The 19,024-nt window shown below is 36.7% G+C and overlaps 1 protein-coding gene across 3 annotated transcripts in view; it reads left to right on the forward strand.

Moving 5' to 3' along the window:
• Positions 1 to 19,024, forward strand: part of CLCN3 (chloride voltage-gated channel 3) — a 71,340-nt gene that overhangs the window by 10,041 nt on the left and 42,275 nt on the right. For all 3 annotated transcript variants that reach the window (XM_061992035.1, XM_061992038.1, XM_061992037.1), the window contains exon 2: positions 3,411 to 3,586. In XM_061992035.1, coding sequence (XP_061848019.1) covers positions 3,427 to 3,586 — 160 coding nt within the window. In that variant the 5' untranslated portion in view covers positions 3,411 to 3,426. The remainder of the gene's footprint in view (positions 1 to 3,410; positions 3,587 to 19,024) is intronic.

The following is a 19,024-nucleotide window of genomic DNA, read 5'->3' on the forward strand; positions in this document are numbered from 1 at the left end:
TTACAGATCTTGGTTAGGGCCCTCAAAATGAATGGTTTTGTTTTTATTGCTTTTGCTTGATTCTTCAAGATGTCTGTTGGCAGCAATACTTGTGCAGCAGGAGACATTAAGTGTTTCAAAATGAGAAGCCTGTAGTAATATCATGCCTGTCATGTAACTGTAGGCAGGTATGTGCCAGAGGAGTTGACATGTAGTATCACACTTGTGCAGAGATGTTGCAGGGATTCTTTGTAGTATGCTTGGTCTGGCTCTGGAGAGTCTGGTGATTTTATTAGTTATAGACTAATTGATGCAACTTTCCCTTCCTTTATAGCTCAGGCTGAAAGCATTTTTTTTCAATTATTGGAAGATTTAATATCTGTAATCCACTGCTCTGACATTTGTCTAAAGTAATTTAAAAGAACTCCAAAGGGAGAGTTGTCTTCACAGAAGTAGTAGTGCTTTTGGGGTCTAGGTTTGTTACCTCTGTTGTTTTGATACATATGGCTTTTGTGATTGCTAACTGAAAAGCAATCTGAAAAGCAATTCTTTGTTCTGTGGAATAAAGATTACTACATAAGAGAAAAAATACCCTATTTAAAAAAATCAAATACACAGCAGGAAGAGAACACAATAGACTAAAATTGAACATTTGCTACTGGGACCAGTGTCTTGTGCTTCTTTTATGGACAAGGCAGGAGAGTTTCCTGTCTGGTTGTAAACCTCATCAAAATGTAGGAAAAATTACCTGAATGTAAAAGTGACAAATATTTCACTTAAGCAGGAGGCCAACTGGCAGATGAGAGTCTAGAATATAACTTCTGGTGCATGGAGCAAGTGGAGAAAGGTGCCAAATGATGCAGTGAGTAGGAACACTTCTAGGAAGTCTCATTTCAGCTGTGTTGTGTGGCTTCCATATATGATAGTACCTAAGTTACAGGCAGAGTGATGTTAAGAGGGCTTCCTGTGAGCATGATAATTAAATAGTTAGACTGTTTCTCATCTGACTTTTTCTTGGGCATGTTCTTTGTAGGTACAGTTTTATTGTGAATGAAAAAAATTCTATGTGTGAAAAGTGGTTATCTGTTAGCAGTTTCAAGTATAGCTTCTGAAAAAAATAGAAATTGTGATCTGATCTATTTGGGGAAAAAATGGAGATGCTTTCATTGTTTTCAGATGTAAGCAACTGTATTTTCAAAGAAGATATGCTACATCATATGACTGTTTTGGTTTTTTTTTTTTTGACTGTCCATTAGGAAGCTTTTCTCAGTCCCTGTAAAATGGTACAGGATTAAGAAGAATTTTCACGAGGGGAAGAAATTTAATTGAAGAGAGAGTATGTTTTAAATTAGTAAATATTCTAAATATTTTTTTAAGGAAATGAAATGGATAAAACCAAAGGGATCTGTGTTTCCCAATAGCAAATCTCTAAGGAGGAGTACAAGAACTGAATAAGCATATGCACATCTCCAGAATTCTCTCCTAGCCTCCAGGGTTTCCATGAGAGGTGTCATCTTTAATAGCTTTTGATTTTTTTTTTTCTTCTGTGAATTTGTCAGGCTGCTTTATGAACCATTGCATATTTCTGCAAAGTGTCTAACAATTACACCCCTTCCCTGAACACTGAATCAGCCCTTTTTTCTACTTGTCACTTCACCTCCTGCATTATAACATGTAAAGTCTACTGAAAAAAACCTGACACCTTCACTTGTGATTCACTTGTGACACTCTTCATGCCACTTGTGATTCTGCTGACATCTGCTGTGTTGTCTTCTACATTACATCTTTTCCAGATCAAAGAATCCCAATCCATTTTGTTGCCCTGTAGTAGGAAAGACAGTTTGTACTCTAATCATTGTGCTCTTTTGTCACATGTTTCAGATATTCTATAATCCTTTTAGGACTTTTACCACTAAGTATTTCAGGTGTGGACAAGCTGTTGATTTATATGGGGCTTAAATGAAGTTCTCTCAACTGATAATTCTTGTATCAGATTAATTTGAGGATTGCTACTGCATGCAGAGCTCCCTATTGAAACTTTATTATTACGTTTGGGAATAGTAGTAGTTAGGTCAGAGACCATTGCTTTCTAAGATAAATTTGGACTGGTTCTGCTACTCCCTGACCATGTGATGTGAATCATTTATCTATTCAGAATTTTATCTGGTGTTACCACCCAGCTGCACAGCACTGTGAATTCCATCTTCAGCTACAAAGTTGGTTGCTTCATTTTTCACCACTTCTTCTAGGTAACATGTTGAAGGCTGAGCTGTTTGCCAGTGTGGGAAACCTATCTCTCTGACCTCTGCTGTTAACTCTTGATACTGGACAACCAGTTTGGCTATACTTCATAAGGCTCAACAGCTGAGTGGAAGAGAGGGATCTGAACTGGAATTCTGAACAGGATTCCTGTTACCTGCTTTTGTTGCTGTCAGCTTGCTGGGTGTTTGCAGTGCATGTAGCTTTGTAGCAGTTACAGTGAATGGTTACAGAGTTTGTAGATAAGCAGGAAAAGGAGTGTAAGGAGAAGATTCTGAGGTGGATTGAGGGGACACCGCCTTTGCTTTGAGGGAATGAGAGGTCTTTCATTACAGAAAAAAATACATATTGGGCTGCATGTTAATAGAGTGATGATATTTGAAAAATTATAAACATGGTACTTTCTTTGCATAAAGAAAAGCATGAAATCAAGGTGTGATCACAACCTGTCCTCCCTCTCATCCCAATGATGAAGTTATTTCTGTGAGTTTGTCTCTACAGGGCAAAGGAGGCCAGAGTCTGTGAAAACCTAGTATGTTAGTGTTATACTGAATGTTCAAAAGCATATGTTGGTGACACCTCATTGAGTTTAAAAATAAAATAAAAACCAAACAAAAAGCATATAGGTAAGGATTTTGAAGCTTTATGTGGACACAGGATTTTGAACTGTTTTCCACTTTTATATTTTCACTCTTCTATGTAAAAGAATGTGAGCAGTTGTGTTCAGGGGACTACAGCTTCAGCCTGCCATCTGTTTCACTCCAAGCAGACACAGAACAAAGATACCATGACTAAAGAAACTATTTTTTTAACCTTAACATTGGCTGCGTTTTGCACCAACTCCATGGGGCAATGCATGTCTATGTGTGGGACGCGCATGTTCCAACCACCTATACTGAAACTGAAATACTTTCATGATGATACTGTTGAACTAAGGCAAACCCAAGGAAGGGGATGAGGAACTGTCATGCAGCTAAAAATCACTAAGGATTTGTGTATCATGTTCTATATATAAAAAATGTTTTGTATTACTACTATGTTTTTTGTAACTTGGAGTGTTATGACCTTAGTATTTTTTCCCTAAAGCATGAAATAGACTTGTTTTATTTTATATAAACTTCTCGATCTTTTTTGCCTATTCAAATAGAAAATAACTAATTTTCTTTATATAGGTTATAAAGCAGCTAAATGGAGTCTGAGCAGCTGTTTCATAGAGGCTACTATCGAAACAGTTACAACAGCATAACTAGTGCAAGCAGTGATGAGGAGCTTTTAGATGGAGCAGGTGTAATTATGGATTTTCAGACCTCTGAAGATGATAATCTCTTGGATGGTGATGCATCGATTGGTAAGTTAATGCTAATTTCAATTTAAAAATTTGTCTGGTTTATACTTTTGTGGTGGGGGTTTTTTTGGTGAGTTTTTTTTGGTAATTTTTAATAGACAAACCTGACTAGTTTCATGACTAGTTACTGCTTCTTTCTAGCTAATCTGTCCTTCAGAAGGATGCTTTAAACCTGAAAGTGGCTGACCATTTTACTGTATGCTTGTCTAACAGTTACATTGCACTGGATGACTTCTGATGTGAGGCAGGTATTAACTTACTTCTGGAAGTGATAAACTTGCTTTCAAGTAGGGAAGGGATGGCTATTCTCTAGTTACCTGTTTTTTCTTCACTGCAAGTGGAGTTTGGAAATCTCAGTGTATACAGTCTTTCTTTGGGGAAGAATTTAACAGTCTCTTTTAATCATTACCTCAAGATAAACCGGTTTCTACTTAATTCGGTTTTAGATCTGTAAAACAGAGTCAAATACCTTGTAAGCAGAGGTATTGTTAGAAGCTGCAGGGGTTCTTCATTATGCAAGACGGGAGCGACTATACACCAATATGATGTGCATCGTCTCCAAATTTATTGTCACATAATCATCACTTATAGACTTTTTCCAAATGCAGTATACGTGCTACAATTCATGACAATTAGTTAATACAAAGGATCCTGTGCTATGCATAAAGGCCTCAAAGTTTCATTTTTGTAACAACTTAGACACCAACCTCATTGTGTTAAAACACCACCCTTATTGTACTTAAAACATCAACCTTATTGTGCTTACACCCCATCTCTTTGGCCTTCAGTTAGTTTTCTCTCACACTAGACTATGGTTATGCTTACCTTACATTTTGCTTAACTTGATACTACTATTAGTTACATATGTTACAATTTGTTAGTCACATACATGCAATCACACAATGCTTAATTGAATGCCCTATTCTATCTTCTAACAATGCTTAGTTTAATGCTCTATCCTGTCTTCTTGCTTTGACCTTGTCTCTGTTACAGTCTGTAGTTTCGGTTTCCTCCCTGCTCAAACTTGCTGTCACATAGGCGTTCTTTTCTTTTTCTGCTGCTGAAGGCGATTCAAAGATGAAATGCTAACTTTCTCCGTCTTTGTCTAACTCCGTAACTTTCATTATAGCCCAGGCCCCAACAAGAAGCAACAAAAAACATATGAGCTGAACTTTTGACTAGGTGAAAAGTTGCAAAGAAAACTTTCTGATATGATGAGCACTGATAAAAGCACTGATGTATAGAATCATAAAATCATTACGGTTGGTAAAGACCTTTAAGATGGAGTCCAACCAGTCACCTCACATTGCCACGCCTGTCACTAAAACATATCCCTCAGTACTCATCTGTGCGTCTTTTTAATATCTCTGGGAATGGTGACTCTACCACCTCCCTGGGCAGCCTGTTCCAATGCTTAATAACCCTCTCAGTGAAAAAATTATTCCTAATGTTCAATCTTAAACCTTGAGCCCATTTCCTCATGTCCTATAGATAGATCAACCCCCACTTCACTACAACACTTCTTGAGGTAGTTGTAGGGAGCGATCATGTCTTCTCTCAGTCTTCTCTAGGCTAAACATCCCCAGCTCTCTGAATTGCTCCTCATCAGACTTTTTCTCCAGACTGTTTATCAGCTTTGTTGCCTGATTCTGGACATGCCCCAGCACCTCAGTGTTCCTCTTGTAGTGAGTGGCCCAGAACCATACATAGTGTTTGAGGTGCAGCAAGTACAAGGGGACAATCACCTCCTTGGTCCTGCTGGTCATACTATTTTTTATACAGGCCAGGATGCCATTGGCCTTCTTAGCCACTTGAGCACACTGCTGGCTCATGTTCAACTGGCTGTCAGTTAACATCTTCAGGTCTATTTCCACAAGATGGCTAATGTATTTGTAGAAACTTTTCCTATTATCTTTTACAGTATTGGCTAGCTTAAGTTTGAGTTGAGCCTTGGCCCTTCTAATTTTCTCCCTGCATAACCTTACTGTGTTGTAGGCGCCCAGAAGATCTTGGGCTGTAACGCGAGAGGTGGAGAGTACAGAAGAGGCAGGCATGGGGTGGAGTGAAAGGAGGTGCTTGTGTTAGCAGATAAAAGCGCATGGCACAAGCAATTAGCTGGAATAAAGCATCATCCATACTGAGTATGCAGTGATCTTGTCCCCTCAGCGGTCGGTGGGCTGAGTGATCCATGTGGGCAGCCTGGTGATGTTGCCGGTAGCGGCAACACTTAATGCAGTCTTATAATTCTCCTGGGTTGTCTACCCCTTTCTTTCAGATTCTCTTTTTGCTCTGAGCTCCAGCAGAAGCTCCCTGTTTAGCCAGGTTGGTCTGCCCCACCACTCAGCTTCTTGCACATGGGAACAGCTTGATCCTGCACCTTTAAGATTTGTGGATTGTTGCCCATACTGTGTGCATTAGTGTAGATGCACTTCAGGTGGGTTACCAATCCAGCTGCCTTTCAGAGATGTCTTAACTTCCTCATGACCATTTTTACATGCATCTGTGTTCTCTAGCACAATAACTTTTCCCTGCTACCACAAAGAACTCTAACTTCAGCCTCCACTGAGGCAGCAGACCCAGGAATGTCAGCAGCAGACTATTTCTCAGATACCTGCATGCTGCCCCCAGGCTTACCTCCGTTAAGCCTGGTGTTACCCCTTTCCCCTTCAAATCAGTTTAAAGCCCTCCCAGTAAGCCCAGCTAACTCTTGTCCCAGTTGCTTTTTTCCTCTTTGTGATAGATGTATCCTGTGCCTTTGAATTATCCCTAGTGCCCTGTAAAATGCCCTGTGCTCAAAAAACCCCAAATTTTGTCGGTGGCACCAGGCTTGGAGCCAGGTATTAACCTGTTTCACCTTCCATATGCTTTCCTCATCCCTGCCCATTACCATGTCCCAAAGTCCTGAAGTCTCTCTTAATGGCCCTTGGACTCCTGCTTGACACTTACCACTACCCACCTGGAAAACCAACAGTGGATAGTATTCTGGGCTGTGTACAAATACAAAGTAGAAAGAATTGGGAAGCTCTTCCTTTTCTTTTTAAAAAAGTTATTAACAAAGCAGTTAATGGAGTGAAAGGGTTAACATTCTTTTAGCAATGGCCAAAGAGGGGAACAGAAGGAGAGAAAGAAATTTCTTTTAGGATAGTAAACCTGGTTCAATATGTACTCTTGTCATTTCCTCTTACTTTGTTTAAAATCAAACTCAGCCTCTTCAGCTTTTTTTTTTTATCACCTTATTTTTTCCCATTGACATTCAGTTGTCTTCCTTTCTTGCAAAGTCCCTTCATGCGTTTTCCTTTTGCCACACTTAGCAATTGGATATTGGAATTGTTCTAGACAGTTGTCTTATCATTATCAGTGTCCTTCTTGTCTGTATTCTGTCTAATTATGTATGTCTTGAATGTGCAGTTATTTAACTTCTGTACCAATACAGGTATCAAGAAGTCAAGCACTTAACAGGAAATTATTAAGTGAACTACTGGTTTGTGTATAATATTTTGTTCTATCTGGCACTTTTAGTAAAGCTAGTGCCTTGCTTGTCTAATGTAGTATTTGCACACTGTACTGAAAGTCTGAAGCTACTCTGGTTATTATTTATGTAAATCCTCTCCATCACTTCAAGCTTGAAGGATAAACAAGTTTGCAGTAAAATAAATAGTTTCAGGTCCAGTGTTCTGCACCTTAGTTCTTGTGAAATTAGATCTGTAAATTGAGTCCAAACAAATGAGGTGGTTGTTTTGTTTGCACTGTAAAAAGCAATGCTAATTGCTGCATGTGCCAGCAGCCCTGATCTTGCTATAATTCTGGACTATTAGAATGTGCATTAGAACATAAATATTAATGTATTTTCTTTCCTGGAGTTAATTTTTTTTTTTTTTTTTGCTAATGGCATATCTACTTGCCCCAATAATGGTCATGCAATAAGAGGCAGCAATAGTAATAATTCCTATTATTTTATTTAAGTCAACAGTGATTTTTGTCCGTCTATGTGTGGAAAATATTTTCTTCTACAGTAAATCATAGTAAATATCTTTGCAGTAGATCAGAATCTGGTATAAATTTTCTTTTCTTACATACAGGAGGTTAACATCCAAGTTTCTCATTCCATAGGTCTCCAGATGTAGTTTCTCATTCAATAGATCTCCAGATGTAAGGTGGTTTCTCTTGTGTGTTTTTTAATTCAGCAAATCTCATCAACACCGAACAAGCACTTCTTTGCTGGACTTCCTTTTAGTAGTCCTCTCCTACTCACTTAGCATCAACTGTTTGTTTCATTTGTTTTCATTATTACTATTTAAATACTAATTTCCTTCAACTGTCTGTTCATTAGTGTATTTTTGTTCTGTGGAGTAGAGGTGAATTTACTATATGGAATCTGTCCCAGCCCCCTGGGGGAGGCCCATCCCTGGTAACTGGAAGATGCCACACTTCTGGACACTGCAGGCCCTCTAGAGCATGATTGGAATACAGAGCCATTAGGTCTAGCTCTGTGCTTTAGCTGGTGAACCCAGCCAAAAACGGGAGCCTTATTTAAAAATATAGATTGTGTTTTAAGTCTGTAGGGCTGGAAGAATTTATGAGCCTGGTTTCTTAGCAACATGAACAAAATGGCAATAACGTATCTGTGCTTAAAATAATTGTGGAAATAATATAGTTAAATTGAAAGTTGTATAGCTGCAGAATGTGCTAATTTGTACTTCAAGCTTACAGACCTGAATTTATCCAATCTGGGTAAGTTGCCATGGACAATAGAGTGTTTCTTATAATTTTGCAGTTTGTGTAATAAAATATGGAATTACAGGTTTTAAAACATCAAGACCATGCAATGAGGAGAAAATGAAGGATTAAGAAATTATCTTTTGGGGGTTTTTTCTTCTTTTTTTTCAGCTATCAAAAATGAATTATAAACTGCACATGTGTTATGCAGTTAAAAGCTAACAATTTGGAATTTCTAAAGTAATTGTAGCCTTTCCTTCTCATTCAGAGGGCAGTAAGTTAATGGAAGAAGTCTGCTTATTTCAGAAGGCTAGATAAGTCCTTTGGCTGTCAGAACAGCAATTCTATAGAAACTGCACAGTACTGCTATTCACATGACCACTTGTACATAAGTACATAAAATGAGGCTTACAAAGCAATTGAGGCTGTTACTCAGTGGTGAATATGCCTTCTGTTGAAAGCATGTGGAAATTGGATGATATTGAGAAAGAATACTAACGATATACACTTCTTGTCTTACGTGGGAAAATCTTTGATATTATATAGGACTAAAGAAGTGAATATTAACCGGAGCTAGTGTTCAGAAAGTCTTATCACTTAGACTTTTAGGTTTTCTTAGTTGATAGAGATTTGCCTTTTTGGTGTCACCTCCGTGACCCAAATTTGAATGGTTTTGTGTGCTTCTGTGTGGGGGATTCACCATTATCTTAAAAACAATGCTGTACAACAATCTTGTTTCTCTTACTGTCTGAAAGCATGCATGTTTCCTGTCCTTTACAGAGAAGAATGCAGAAACTGTGAATATGTAGTATTACATCCTAAATACATACATATATAGTAATTCTATAATAATTGTATAGTATATCATATGCTTTTTACTATCTCCAGTAGCTGTTTTCTTTGTATAAATTGTAGGCTTTTAGTGGCAGCATTATGAAGAACAAGTAGATATTGTGAAATTGTAAATTCTTTGAGTGTGATGTGTTTTAACATGGTAAATAATTAAATTGCTATGCATGTGGAGGCTTGGACCGTTTGCACCAAAGCCCTGCCTAGAAGGAATACTGCCTGTCAGCTTTGTTCAAAACTTACTTTTCTTGCTTATCAAAACTCATCTCTTTGTAGCACTGAAGTTAGTGTTTTTCCTTGTTGAACTGCTGTCTAGTAAGAAGTATGGTGACGTTATACTGATAACAGATGTATCAGCCTCTTTGCAGGAAGAACGTCTTACCCACTGCTTGTACATGCAGTATACTTCCATGTATGCAAACTGTGTGAACCATTTTCATTATGACTTACCTGTGCTTTATTTTTAGACTGTTTGCTCTGCTTGCTAATTATATTTAAACACATTATATTTACCATTGAGAAACTATCAGTTCTGTAATAGTTGTCATATAAGGTAATATTTACTGGTTTAAATTTCATAGGAGACCTACACTATATAGCTTTTAAAACAACTGTTACAGTAGGATAGTTCATTGTTGTCTATCACTTTAACAGATGAAGAAAAGAAGTCTTTCTAAACAGAAGTGAAATCTCCAGAATTCAAATCTATTTTATCTGGGGAATATAAATAAGAAGATGAAATGTATCATCTTTCTTTTCTCTCAGTTATCAGCTTGCCTTGCCTGTCTCTAAAGTTTGAGACACACAGTTCTTGGCTACTGCCTGGATTTGAAGGGTATAACAAGTCTCTTCAGAAGTTCAAACTTCTTCCTTATGACTCAGGGTTAGCCGGCTACTGAGTTAGAACTGAAAGGTCTCTAGAATTTTATTCAGAATTGAAAGCTGTTTATATGATGTAAGAGAGGAATACATCAGTTTTCACTATATTTTTTAAGTGTATGGCAAGCTTAGCAGGAGGTGAATTTTTGTAATGTTAGACTGAAATTTTTCAAGGCACTGACTGAAATCAGATGATGAAACCTTATTTGCAGTAAAAAGTGGTTTGCAAACCAATGATCTCACTGGTGTTTACATCTCAAGGTAATTTGATCTCTCTGTGGGAGTCGAGTCCTGTAGGAGCTTGGCGATGTTTTCAATAGCTAGTGATTCCTGCATCAGTTGAAGGAGTTTAGTTGCTTATATTGTGACTTCAGTGTGGAGACAGTTTACAGTCTGGCATATGGTGTTAGCATAAAATTGGCAATAGTTAACCTTAATATGACAACCTGTAAACTGGTAATTCAGAAGCTGCTGCTACAGCTGCTACTATCTCCTTGCAGTGATAGCAGCACTGCTGAAAAAAAAGAGTATGGCAACAGGTCATGTTGTAAAACACTGCAGCTCTCCTAAACTGTCCATACTCATGAGTTGGAGTCCTATGCTTAAAGTGAGAGCCCAAAACAATCCATTTTCACTGCTCTAAATATTGATATTAAAAATATTCTGTAGTGGACTAACAGTATGGCACTATTTGAGGAAAGGAATATAATTTTCATGGTCCAAGTGGTTCAGTATGATCAAGAAATTATCAAGCAAGATCTAGACAGAGTTGTGTTTTCCAGCAATACATGAATGTCATTTCACCTGTATTGCTTGTTTCTATTTAGCCATTGCAATTTATAATTAAAAGAAAGAATACAAAGAAAATAAAAATGTTTCCTGCATAAAGAACTTCAATTCCTGTTGTATTCTTTATGCATGGAGACTGCGTTACCATATTCTTCCTCTTGTCTGCAGCTGATGTGAAGAAGGATCTTCAAAGTCATTTTGTACCACTGGCATTTTTGTGTTTTCCATGCATGTGGTATAAAACTGACTTGATTGAAGAGTCATTGTGACAGTTTGACATATCTCTTTCCTAAGATACAACCTATTTTCCAAGTTAGCAATATTTGCATTAAAGGGCTCATTGTTCTTCCTAAGTAAAGAATATATTTGCTTTCAAATGATGCCCTACAAATTGAAACTGAGATGACAGTACTTGCTCTGATCACAAGGGCAAGTGTGAGGAACAGCTAGTTTATTTTAAGTAATTACGCTGTCAATAACTGATTTTCATTTACTTTTGTTCTCTTAGAGCTGCAGAAATTTTGCCTGTGCTCAGTAATACTAATGCAGCTCAACACAGCATGTCTGACAATACAAAACCATGTTGTCTTTTATTTTTTTTTTATTAGTAATGCATAACGTTTATTTTGTCCATATACCTGTAAAACAAGTTGTTAAACATGTTTACATGGGTAACTGGGCAAATTAACAAAGTTCTTCCTTCAAGGACTTAAAAATTCCCGGCTGATAAAAAAAAATGACTGGAAGGTTTTTAAGTTGTTTGAAATGTCTCTTGCAGCTTACCTGTTTATTGTGATAGTGATTTTCCTGATTTTTTTAAAACATAATTTTTGTCCAAAATTTAAATCCCCTTGATACTATTTTAGTTGATCCGTCTGTAATGTTGTTACAGTGTTAGTCTTCAGATTTTAATTGGATTGGTGTGACATTAGACTTTCTGAGGGACAGACATTAGGGCAATTTTTATGTAGAGTTTTAGTAACCAATTAGTTTCTTGTTCTTTTAAATGTTTAAAAACAAATATTAACCATTTCAGCTTCTCACAAATGCCATGGTCATATGAGAATTGTGTTGGTTTTAGAACTTAACCCTTCCAAGGCTTCTTGAATGGTCTTACCAGTCTTTCCTGCCAAAGTTGTGTTTACGAAAGTAAGTTTCTTCATCTTCAAAAACACAGAAGCGTATGCATTTCCAGCCTGATATTGTGGAAGAAGATGAACTAGATACTACTAATTCCTTCTTTCCATCTTTCTGATGTTATGTAATCCTGTTGGTTTCCTTCTGCTGCTCTGAAATGCTTAAAGAGCATATCGGCTTTGTTAACAGACCCTACTGAGGCAGTTATTACTGACCTGACAGCCTGACGATTATAAGTACGTCCTTCTTCCAGGCATACTGTAAGAGTAGTGTAAGATGAAGGAATGAGAGCAGAGGAAATGTGATGGCATATATGTAGGTATGTAGAAAGAAGAGTCTGAAGCATACAGTAAAACAATGAAGTCTAATGTGACCACAGAGTCTTTAGGTACTAAACAATTTTTACCATAGCTTTAATATTATTTCATTTATTCATTTTACTTTTGAATTGGTCTTGCAGGTCAGTCAAAGGAGACAGATACAATTTTAACAAAATAAATGTCAGACTGCACGTGTTTTCTACCTTTGAGAATATTCTTATCAGCTAATGAATGTATTTTAAAGTTAAAGCTTTTTATCTTCTTGGATGAAAAAGAAATGTTATTCTGGATGGAGGGTATCATGATGTCCCTGAAACACAAGAATGGTTTTACTGGGTCAAACCACCTAACTAAGCATCCTGTCTCTGACAGGGGTCAAAAGTCAGTGCTTAAGAGAAGAGTAAGAGCAGAGTAAGCAAGTGAAAGTTTACCTGAGTACTTGTATAGCAGTTCTGTGTGGCTGCAGGCCTCCCTCAATTGAGTGGTGGTTTTCAGTACATTTTTCTTCTATTGATTTTTTTTTTCTTGAAGCAATTCTTTAGCACCCACACCATACTTTGGCACTTTCCAACAGCTTAGATACACTTTAGGTAAAGAACCACCTTCTTTTCTTTATTTTGAACATAAAACCAGATATAAGTACTGCTGATAACAGCTGTAACTGCTGGAGTCTTGTCTAGGCTAACACTAGCCTATGTTTTAGCATGGAGTGACATGTGGACTTCCTTGTCACTTACCCTTGAACAGAATAAATGCTTAAGCACTTTTTTTTCTTTTTTTTTTTTTTTTTTTTTTTGTTGATAGTTGCAGCTGCGAAAAATCTTCCTGTTGATATGCAGGGATTTTAGGGGATATGAGTGCTTACTGAAATGAAACTGCTGCTGTTACAAAAAGGTTTGATATGACCCTAGGACTAAGTGACCTGAAACTAGCATGACTTGTCTTGCCAAATACACATACTCTGATAAGGTCTGTCGCATGGCACTGTCACTGTGAAAGGTGATAGTCACTCTCCCACTTCTCAGAGGAGAGAGGAAAGAATCATAGATTAAAATCCCAAATGCCTCACCAAAAAGAACTGCATCACAGCAACAGTTTAGTTACAGCAAATCAATAAGCAGGTATATTTATTGATCACCAATGTGAGGTATCAAACTGTTTATAGCTTACATTTTGGTATACCTGTACGCAATATGTACTCATTAACAAAAAAATTCCCCTTCCCCTTGTTGTTTGTAGTGGTCTTGATCCTCTAAAACAGTAACTATTTTAAGAGCTCTTTTATTAGAATAGTGAAAAGTTGATTTCCAATTGCTAATTGTTTCTCTCCCTCCTCAGTTATATCTTTTCCAGGTTAAGAACTTCTGGTTTGCTCAATTGGATCTTGCAGCTACCTCATGCTCTGGATCGTTTTTAGTTCCCCTTTCTGAACCTTTTCTAATATCTCTAACTCAAGGAGAGGATCAGAACTTCACACAGCATTTGGAAGATGAGCATGTCATAGAAATAAAGTAGCAACTCTTATTCTGACCACTACTAAGTATTACACTCACAGATTCACAGAATTCAAATATGCTCGGCATTATATACTATTATGTATTAACAGCATACAAAACTGCTGTTGGGACTATGTTCACACAGCTTTCCTATGTATGAAGAAGGTGTAATATTCTCGAAGACAGAAAGTAAGCTTAACATTTAAATGTATCTAGGAAAGAGTACATGCAGGTGCTTGTAATTTTATCCCCAGCACATACTTTGAACAGTGAATTGGAAATAGTGGCAAAAAAAACCCCACCCTAAAACAGTGTAAGTGCAGTCTAACAGAGAAAACCCATTTCCTTATGTGCATTTAGGTAAGAGATAAAACAGAATGATCTCAGTAGCAGAATTTTTACTAGTCCTAGGAAAGGGAGCATGAAACTTTTGGAAAGCTACTAAGTAAGTTAGGATTGCTTCCTAATAAGGATGCCAAATCTTTTTGATGATAAGTTATAATTACCGCTTTAGCAGATTGGATTGTGAGGAAAGAACATGTATGCAAAAGTGAAAACGTAACAGAACCTTCTTAGTAAAGGCCTACCCTGCAAAGAAAAATAACAGAAAAAAGAAGATACTTAAGAAGCTCTTAGAAAATCAGAGAAAACAAATTGTTTGCAGAAAACAGCTTGCTTTTCTTTCCAAGTCCTCCTTGCACAACAAGTACAGTAAAAGTAGATATTTTCAATGTCAGTGTAGAGCTGGCCAGTTAATAAAAACAATGCAGAAAGATCCCACCTTTCATAGCTGATAGATCTATGTAGTCTGTTATCAAGGATTTTCTTCCAGCAACATTAGGTTATAGAGCAAGAAGACTCTGATGGGTAAGCCCAGAAAGATGTGAAAAGAAAGCTGAAGGGAGTAGTCTTTCCTTCAGTGTTTGGGCTAAGATGTCAAAGTAGTCTTTAGGAACCAAACGCTTGGGGTTTTTTCCAGTTTGTTTTTGGTCTTAGGCATTGAAGTTGCATGATGATTTCATTATTTACCTTTTTTTCCTATTTATTTCATCTCTTACCCTAAAATTTTATGTGACAGTGAGAAGCCTTTACTTCTATTCCACTGAAACTTCAGCTACCTTGGGGGGAAGTCAGTCTCAGAATTGATTACACAATATGCTTGTGGTTATACGACCTGTTCTTCTACATTCTGTTTGCTGGTTGGGTTTGACTTCAATTACCATCTTCTGTGGCTCGATAGTAAGTGAAAGCAACGCAGGAAGTTATACAATGCTGTAGAAATATAATTCAAGAACCTTTGGGTGGTCAGTGAAGAAGCATGTTTACCAGGCTAGATCCTGGAATAAAGTGTTCTTTTGGGTGAGATGGCTGTGAGAAAAATTACAAATTTGTGGGAAACAAACGCTCATGGAAAAAGAAGTTGTGATTAAAAAGCTTTTTTTTTCTGTATCATAAAATGCAAATAGAGAAAATCTTACTGTGTATTACTGATAAGCACATTCCAGTTTAGTTTTTTTTACTCCTGTTTTGTTTAAACCCCATCTGCCTTGAACTACTCAACAGCATATGTTATAAATTTGTTTTCTTCTCTTTGCATTATACTTGTTAAAATTTTTTTCCCTCCATTGTCTGCCACATTGAGGCTTTTGATGACATGGGCAATGGAAACAGCTTAACGGGATCTTCTGTATAGAACTTAATATAGCAGCTCGGAGCCTTTTGCTGACACCACTGTGATCAAGCAGAATTCTATATAATGCTAATGAATGAGTGAAATTTTTGATTCCATAATGTAAGATTTTTTTTTTTACTTTGTATTAATTTGAACTTATGTATACCTGAACTTTTTCTTCTTCTCCCCTCTCCCTGGCCCTGGCCCTGGCCCCGGCCCCGTGGTTGCAGCTTTTAGTTATTTTTTTTCTACTTATTTTTTCCATGGATCATGTCTGGGTACAAGGCCTTTTGTCTTGCTTTTATTATCTTTATTATCTGGCTTTTTGTGACCCAGATGACAACTTTGAATGATGTCATGGAAATGAACCAAGTCAGACCAAAGAATCAGTAAACTGAGACAGGTTAAATATAAGGAGAAGTCAAGCTGGATGAAAGATTAAACTTGGTGTTATTTTGGCTACATGGATTGAGCAAAGGGTAAATAAAAGAAGAAAATGGGGGAAAAGGAGAATAAAGCTTGAAAGAAAAGGAATGGAAGAAAGGAGTGGGACAGTAGTGTATTCTTTTTTGTGTATTCTTTGGACACCTTTTGTAAATGGATGCTCTCATGCCCAGCTTTCAGCTGAGAGTGCTTACAAGTTAAATTATTTTCAGAAAGGTTGGAGATAGTAGCTGTTTTGAGAAATGCTCTATTATGTAGTATTTTTCAAGAGAACATTATCTTCTAGCTCTGCTGAAGGAAAAGCTTTAGTTTTGAATAATGATAGGAAAGAAAATAACAATTAAAGAGTCACAAAAAATCTTTCGAATCAGTCCCATAACGTTTGTGATAATCAGACACCTCTTTGGCATCTCTTGTTACTTTAATGAAATCACTCAGCATCCCCAATCTTACATTTTGAATTTCATAAAAAGGCACAAATTTAATTCTCATTAATTAATGCAATGAAATTACATATTCTGTCACCAAAATAAACCAAGTAATTGAGGGAACTGAGAAATTATGTTTGGTTTATATGTCACAAGGTGTTTGGTTGTCTTCCTTAAACCTAGTCTTCCTTAAACCTAGCTTACTACTTAATACAAAATGGTAGAATAATGTTTCAGAACTAAGGACTTCTTTCCAACCTTGGGTAAGCAGGCTGTCATACCTCTGTGATACTTCTTTTCATTGGCCTTGTTCTTTCACCTCAGAACATCTTTCCTTGGAGTATCTGATTTGTCTAACCTCTGACTTGTTCTTATATTTTCATATACTTTATCTTAAAGTTTTTCTTCTCTCTCCCTAAAAGGGAAAAGATAAAATGTGGAGGGAAGATTAAGGTATCTTTATTAATTCTCAGTATGCTTCAAAGATGTGCCACTCGTATACATTTTGATGTTTCTAGAACGATGGACTTAGATGCATGTGTTTTTGCAGAAAAGGGTTTTAAGTGATGGTTAATCATAGTGTGTGCCTGTTGAGAACAATGAGTGCACTCAGATGTGTGAAGTCATTTGGACATGGAGGATTTCTCTGGCTGAGGGAGGCCTTAGTATATAATTACTGTGATGGAATCTTGAAAGCCAGCTGCTGTACAAACCTGTCGTTAACATGTAAGCTGTTCTGTGTATTAAATTGGCCATTTTAAGGGTTTCTCAATCATGGAAAATAAGGCTAATGTAAAAGTTTAGGCCTTACAACAAACATTCATAATGTTATGTACTTCATAATACCTCAAATACCTAGTTAACTAGGGACATTATTTCATTACCTACACTGCTGAAATTTGCTAAACTTCACAACAGAAATAGCTGACATTCTTTTGAATGTAAAATCATCAGATAGTTCAAGTCAGATATTATTTCAAACCAGGTAGAAAAAGAGTAGTTTGGAAAAATGAAATTGAAGACACTTTTAGATATTAAAAAAAAGAGACTGGTCAGGTCAGGTTAGCATCCATAGTAGCTTTCTCTCTCTTTCTCTCTTGCTTAAAAGAACCGTAATTTTTCATTGTATTACAGGAAAGGGAATACGCACAGTAGTAGTGGTTATGAACAATGAGAACACAAGCTGCTGGTAATTGAGAAGAGATAATGACTGTTCTGTTTTTTAAGACTAGACAAAGAAAGGAATGTCTTCAGTCTGTAAGCAGTGACCTTGGTAGATGTGTTAAATTTTCAAGATATTTCCTGATATTAAATTATATGTAGCGAATACCAAGATGTCTCTGTTTCACTGCAGACTTGTCACTGTTCTACATTGTATCTAAAGTTTACCAGATATGCCCTCCAACTAGTTATACTCTTTCTCTTTTTAAACTTGGACTGAATTTCAGACTTGGATAGAAATTTTTCATGTGCCTTAGAACAGTGAACAAGTTAGCCATTTCTTTGCTGTGATCCAATTGTTATTATCAGTTCTAAGACAGTCCAAGCCTTGGGTAACGATATCAAACTCTTAAACTTGTGGTGATCTTCTATACTGTGTTCATACAAGATATATCCTTAATTTCCTAGTCTCTCAAACATGGAGTTGAATTTATAGTGTTGACTTCTGTAATTGACCTGTAGTAAATGCAGATAATAAATTAAAGTTCATTCTGTGATAATTCTTTCTTCAGGCTACAAAAATATCATATTTCTTCTGACTGTGAATAATTAAAAAAAAAATTATTTAGAGCCTTTCAATAAGGTTACAGACTCTTTGCAGGTGCTGTTGAGATAAGGAATTGAGAATGCTTGGGGATTTCTGATGTATCTCTCCTTAAGTCACAGTAATGTGAATAATTTGAAGTTCAGAGGAGCTTAGGTTTATTTTATCACAGGCAAATATAAATGCTGAGCCTGCATAATGGCTCTGAAAATCACACTGCTTTTGGATATTGAAGGTCTTAAAGATTCAGTTGCTCTTGTTGAAAAGGTGATTGTGGGAGGCCACTCTTCAGAAAGCATTTCTTTATATAGATGGTAGCAAGTGGGTATGTCTGTTTAACTTGGTAGAAGGTATTTTAGAACTGTGTTTCTGTGTCTCAAGAGTCCCCTTTAACCTTGGAGGTAACATAGTCTTTAAGGTTTTAAAAGATCATTTACAGTACACAAGTCATAACATTGGCATTGGCGTATAAAAGAAGAACTTTCTGAAGAACACACTTGGAAAATTATTTAAGAAACCAATACACTTGAAAAATGAAATAGTTGTCTATTTGTCATACTTAGGTGAAAAAGCAAGCATAATAAAATTAATTCCTTTCTTTATGTCCTGTATGGATGAAACTGAAGCTGGGCCTTGGTGCTGCAGGTACGCAGCACCATATTCTCAACTTAATTGTGAGTAGTGTCAATAATTTCACTGGGATCCTTTGGTTATGAAACTCGTGTGTGTATACACAGGCATATATACAAGATGAAGTGTTATACTGGGAGAGGATGTCTAATGACTTGCATATCCATTTTCAGCTCTTGAGAGCATTTTTTAATGTAGTTTGACAAAAATTAATCTCTGCAACTTAAGTGATAGCATAGTTAACGTAAGACACGTTTTACTGAAGCAGAACACTTGAGTGACAATAATAGATCAGGGAACAATGATTTTATATTAC

This window comes from Colius striatus, chromosome 3 (assembly GCF_028858725.1).
Source record: "Colius striatus isolate bColStr4 chromosome 3, bColStr4.1.hap1, whole genome shotgun sequence".
In the NCBI taxonomy this organism is placed as follows: Eukaryota; Metazoa; Chordata; class Aves; order Coliiformes; family Coliidae; genus Colius; species Colius striatus.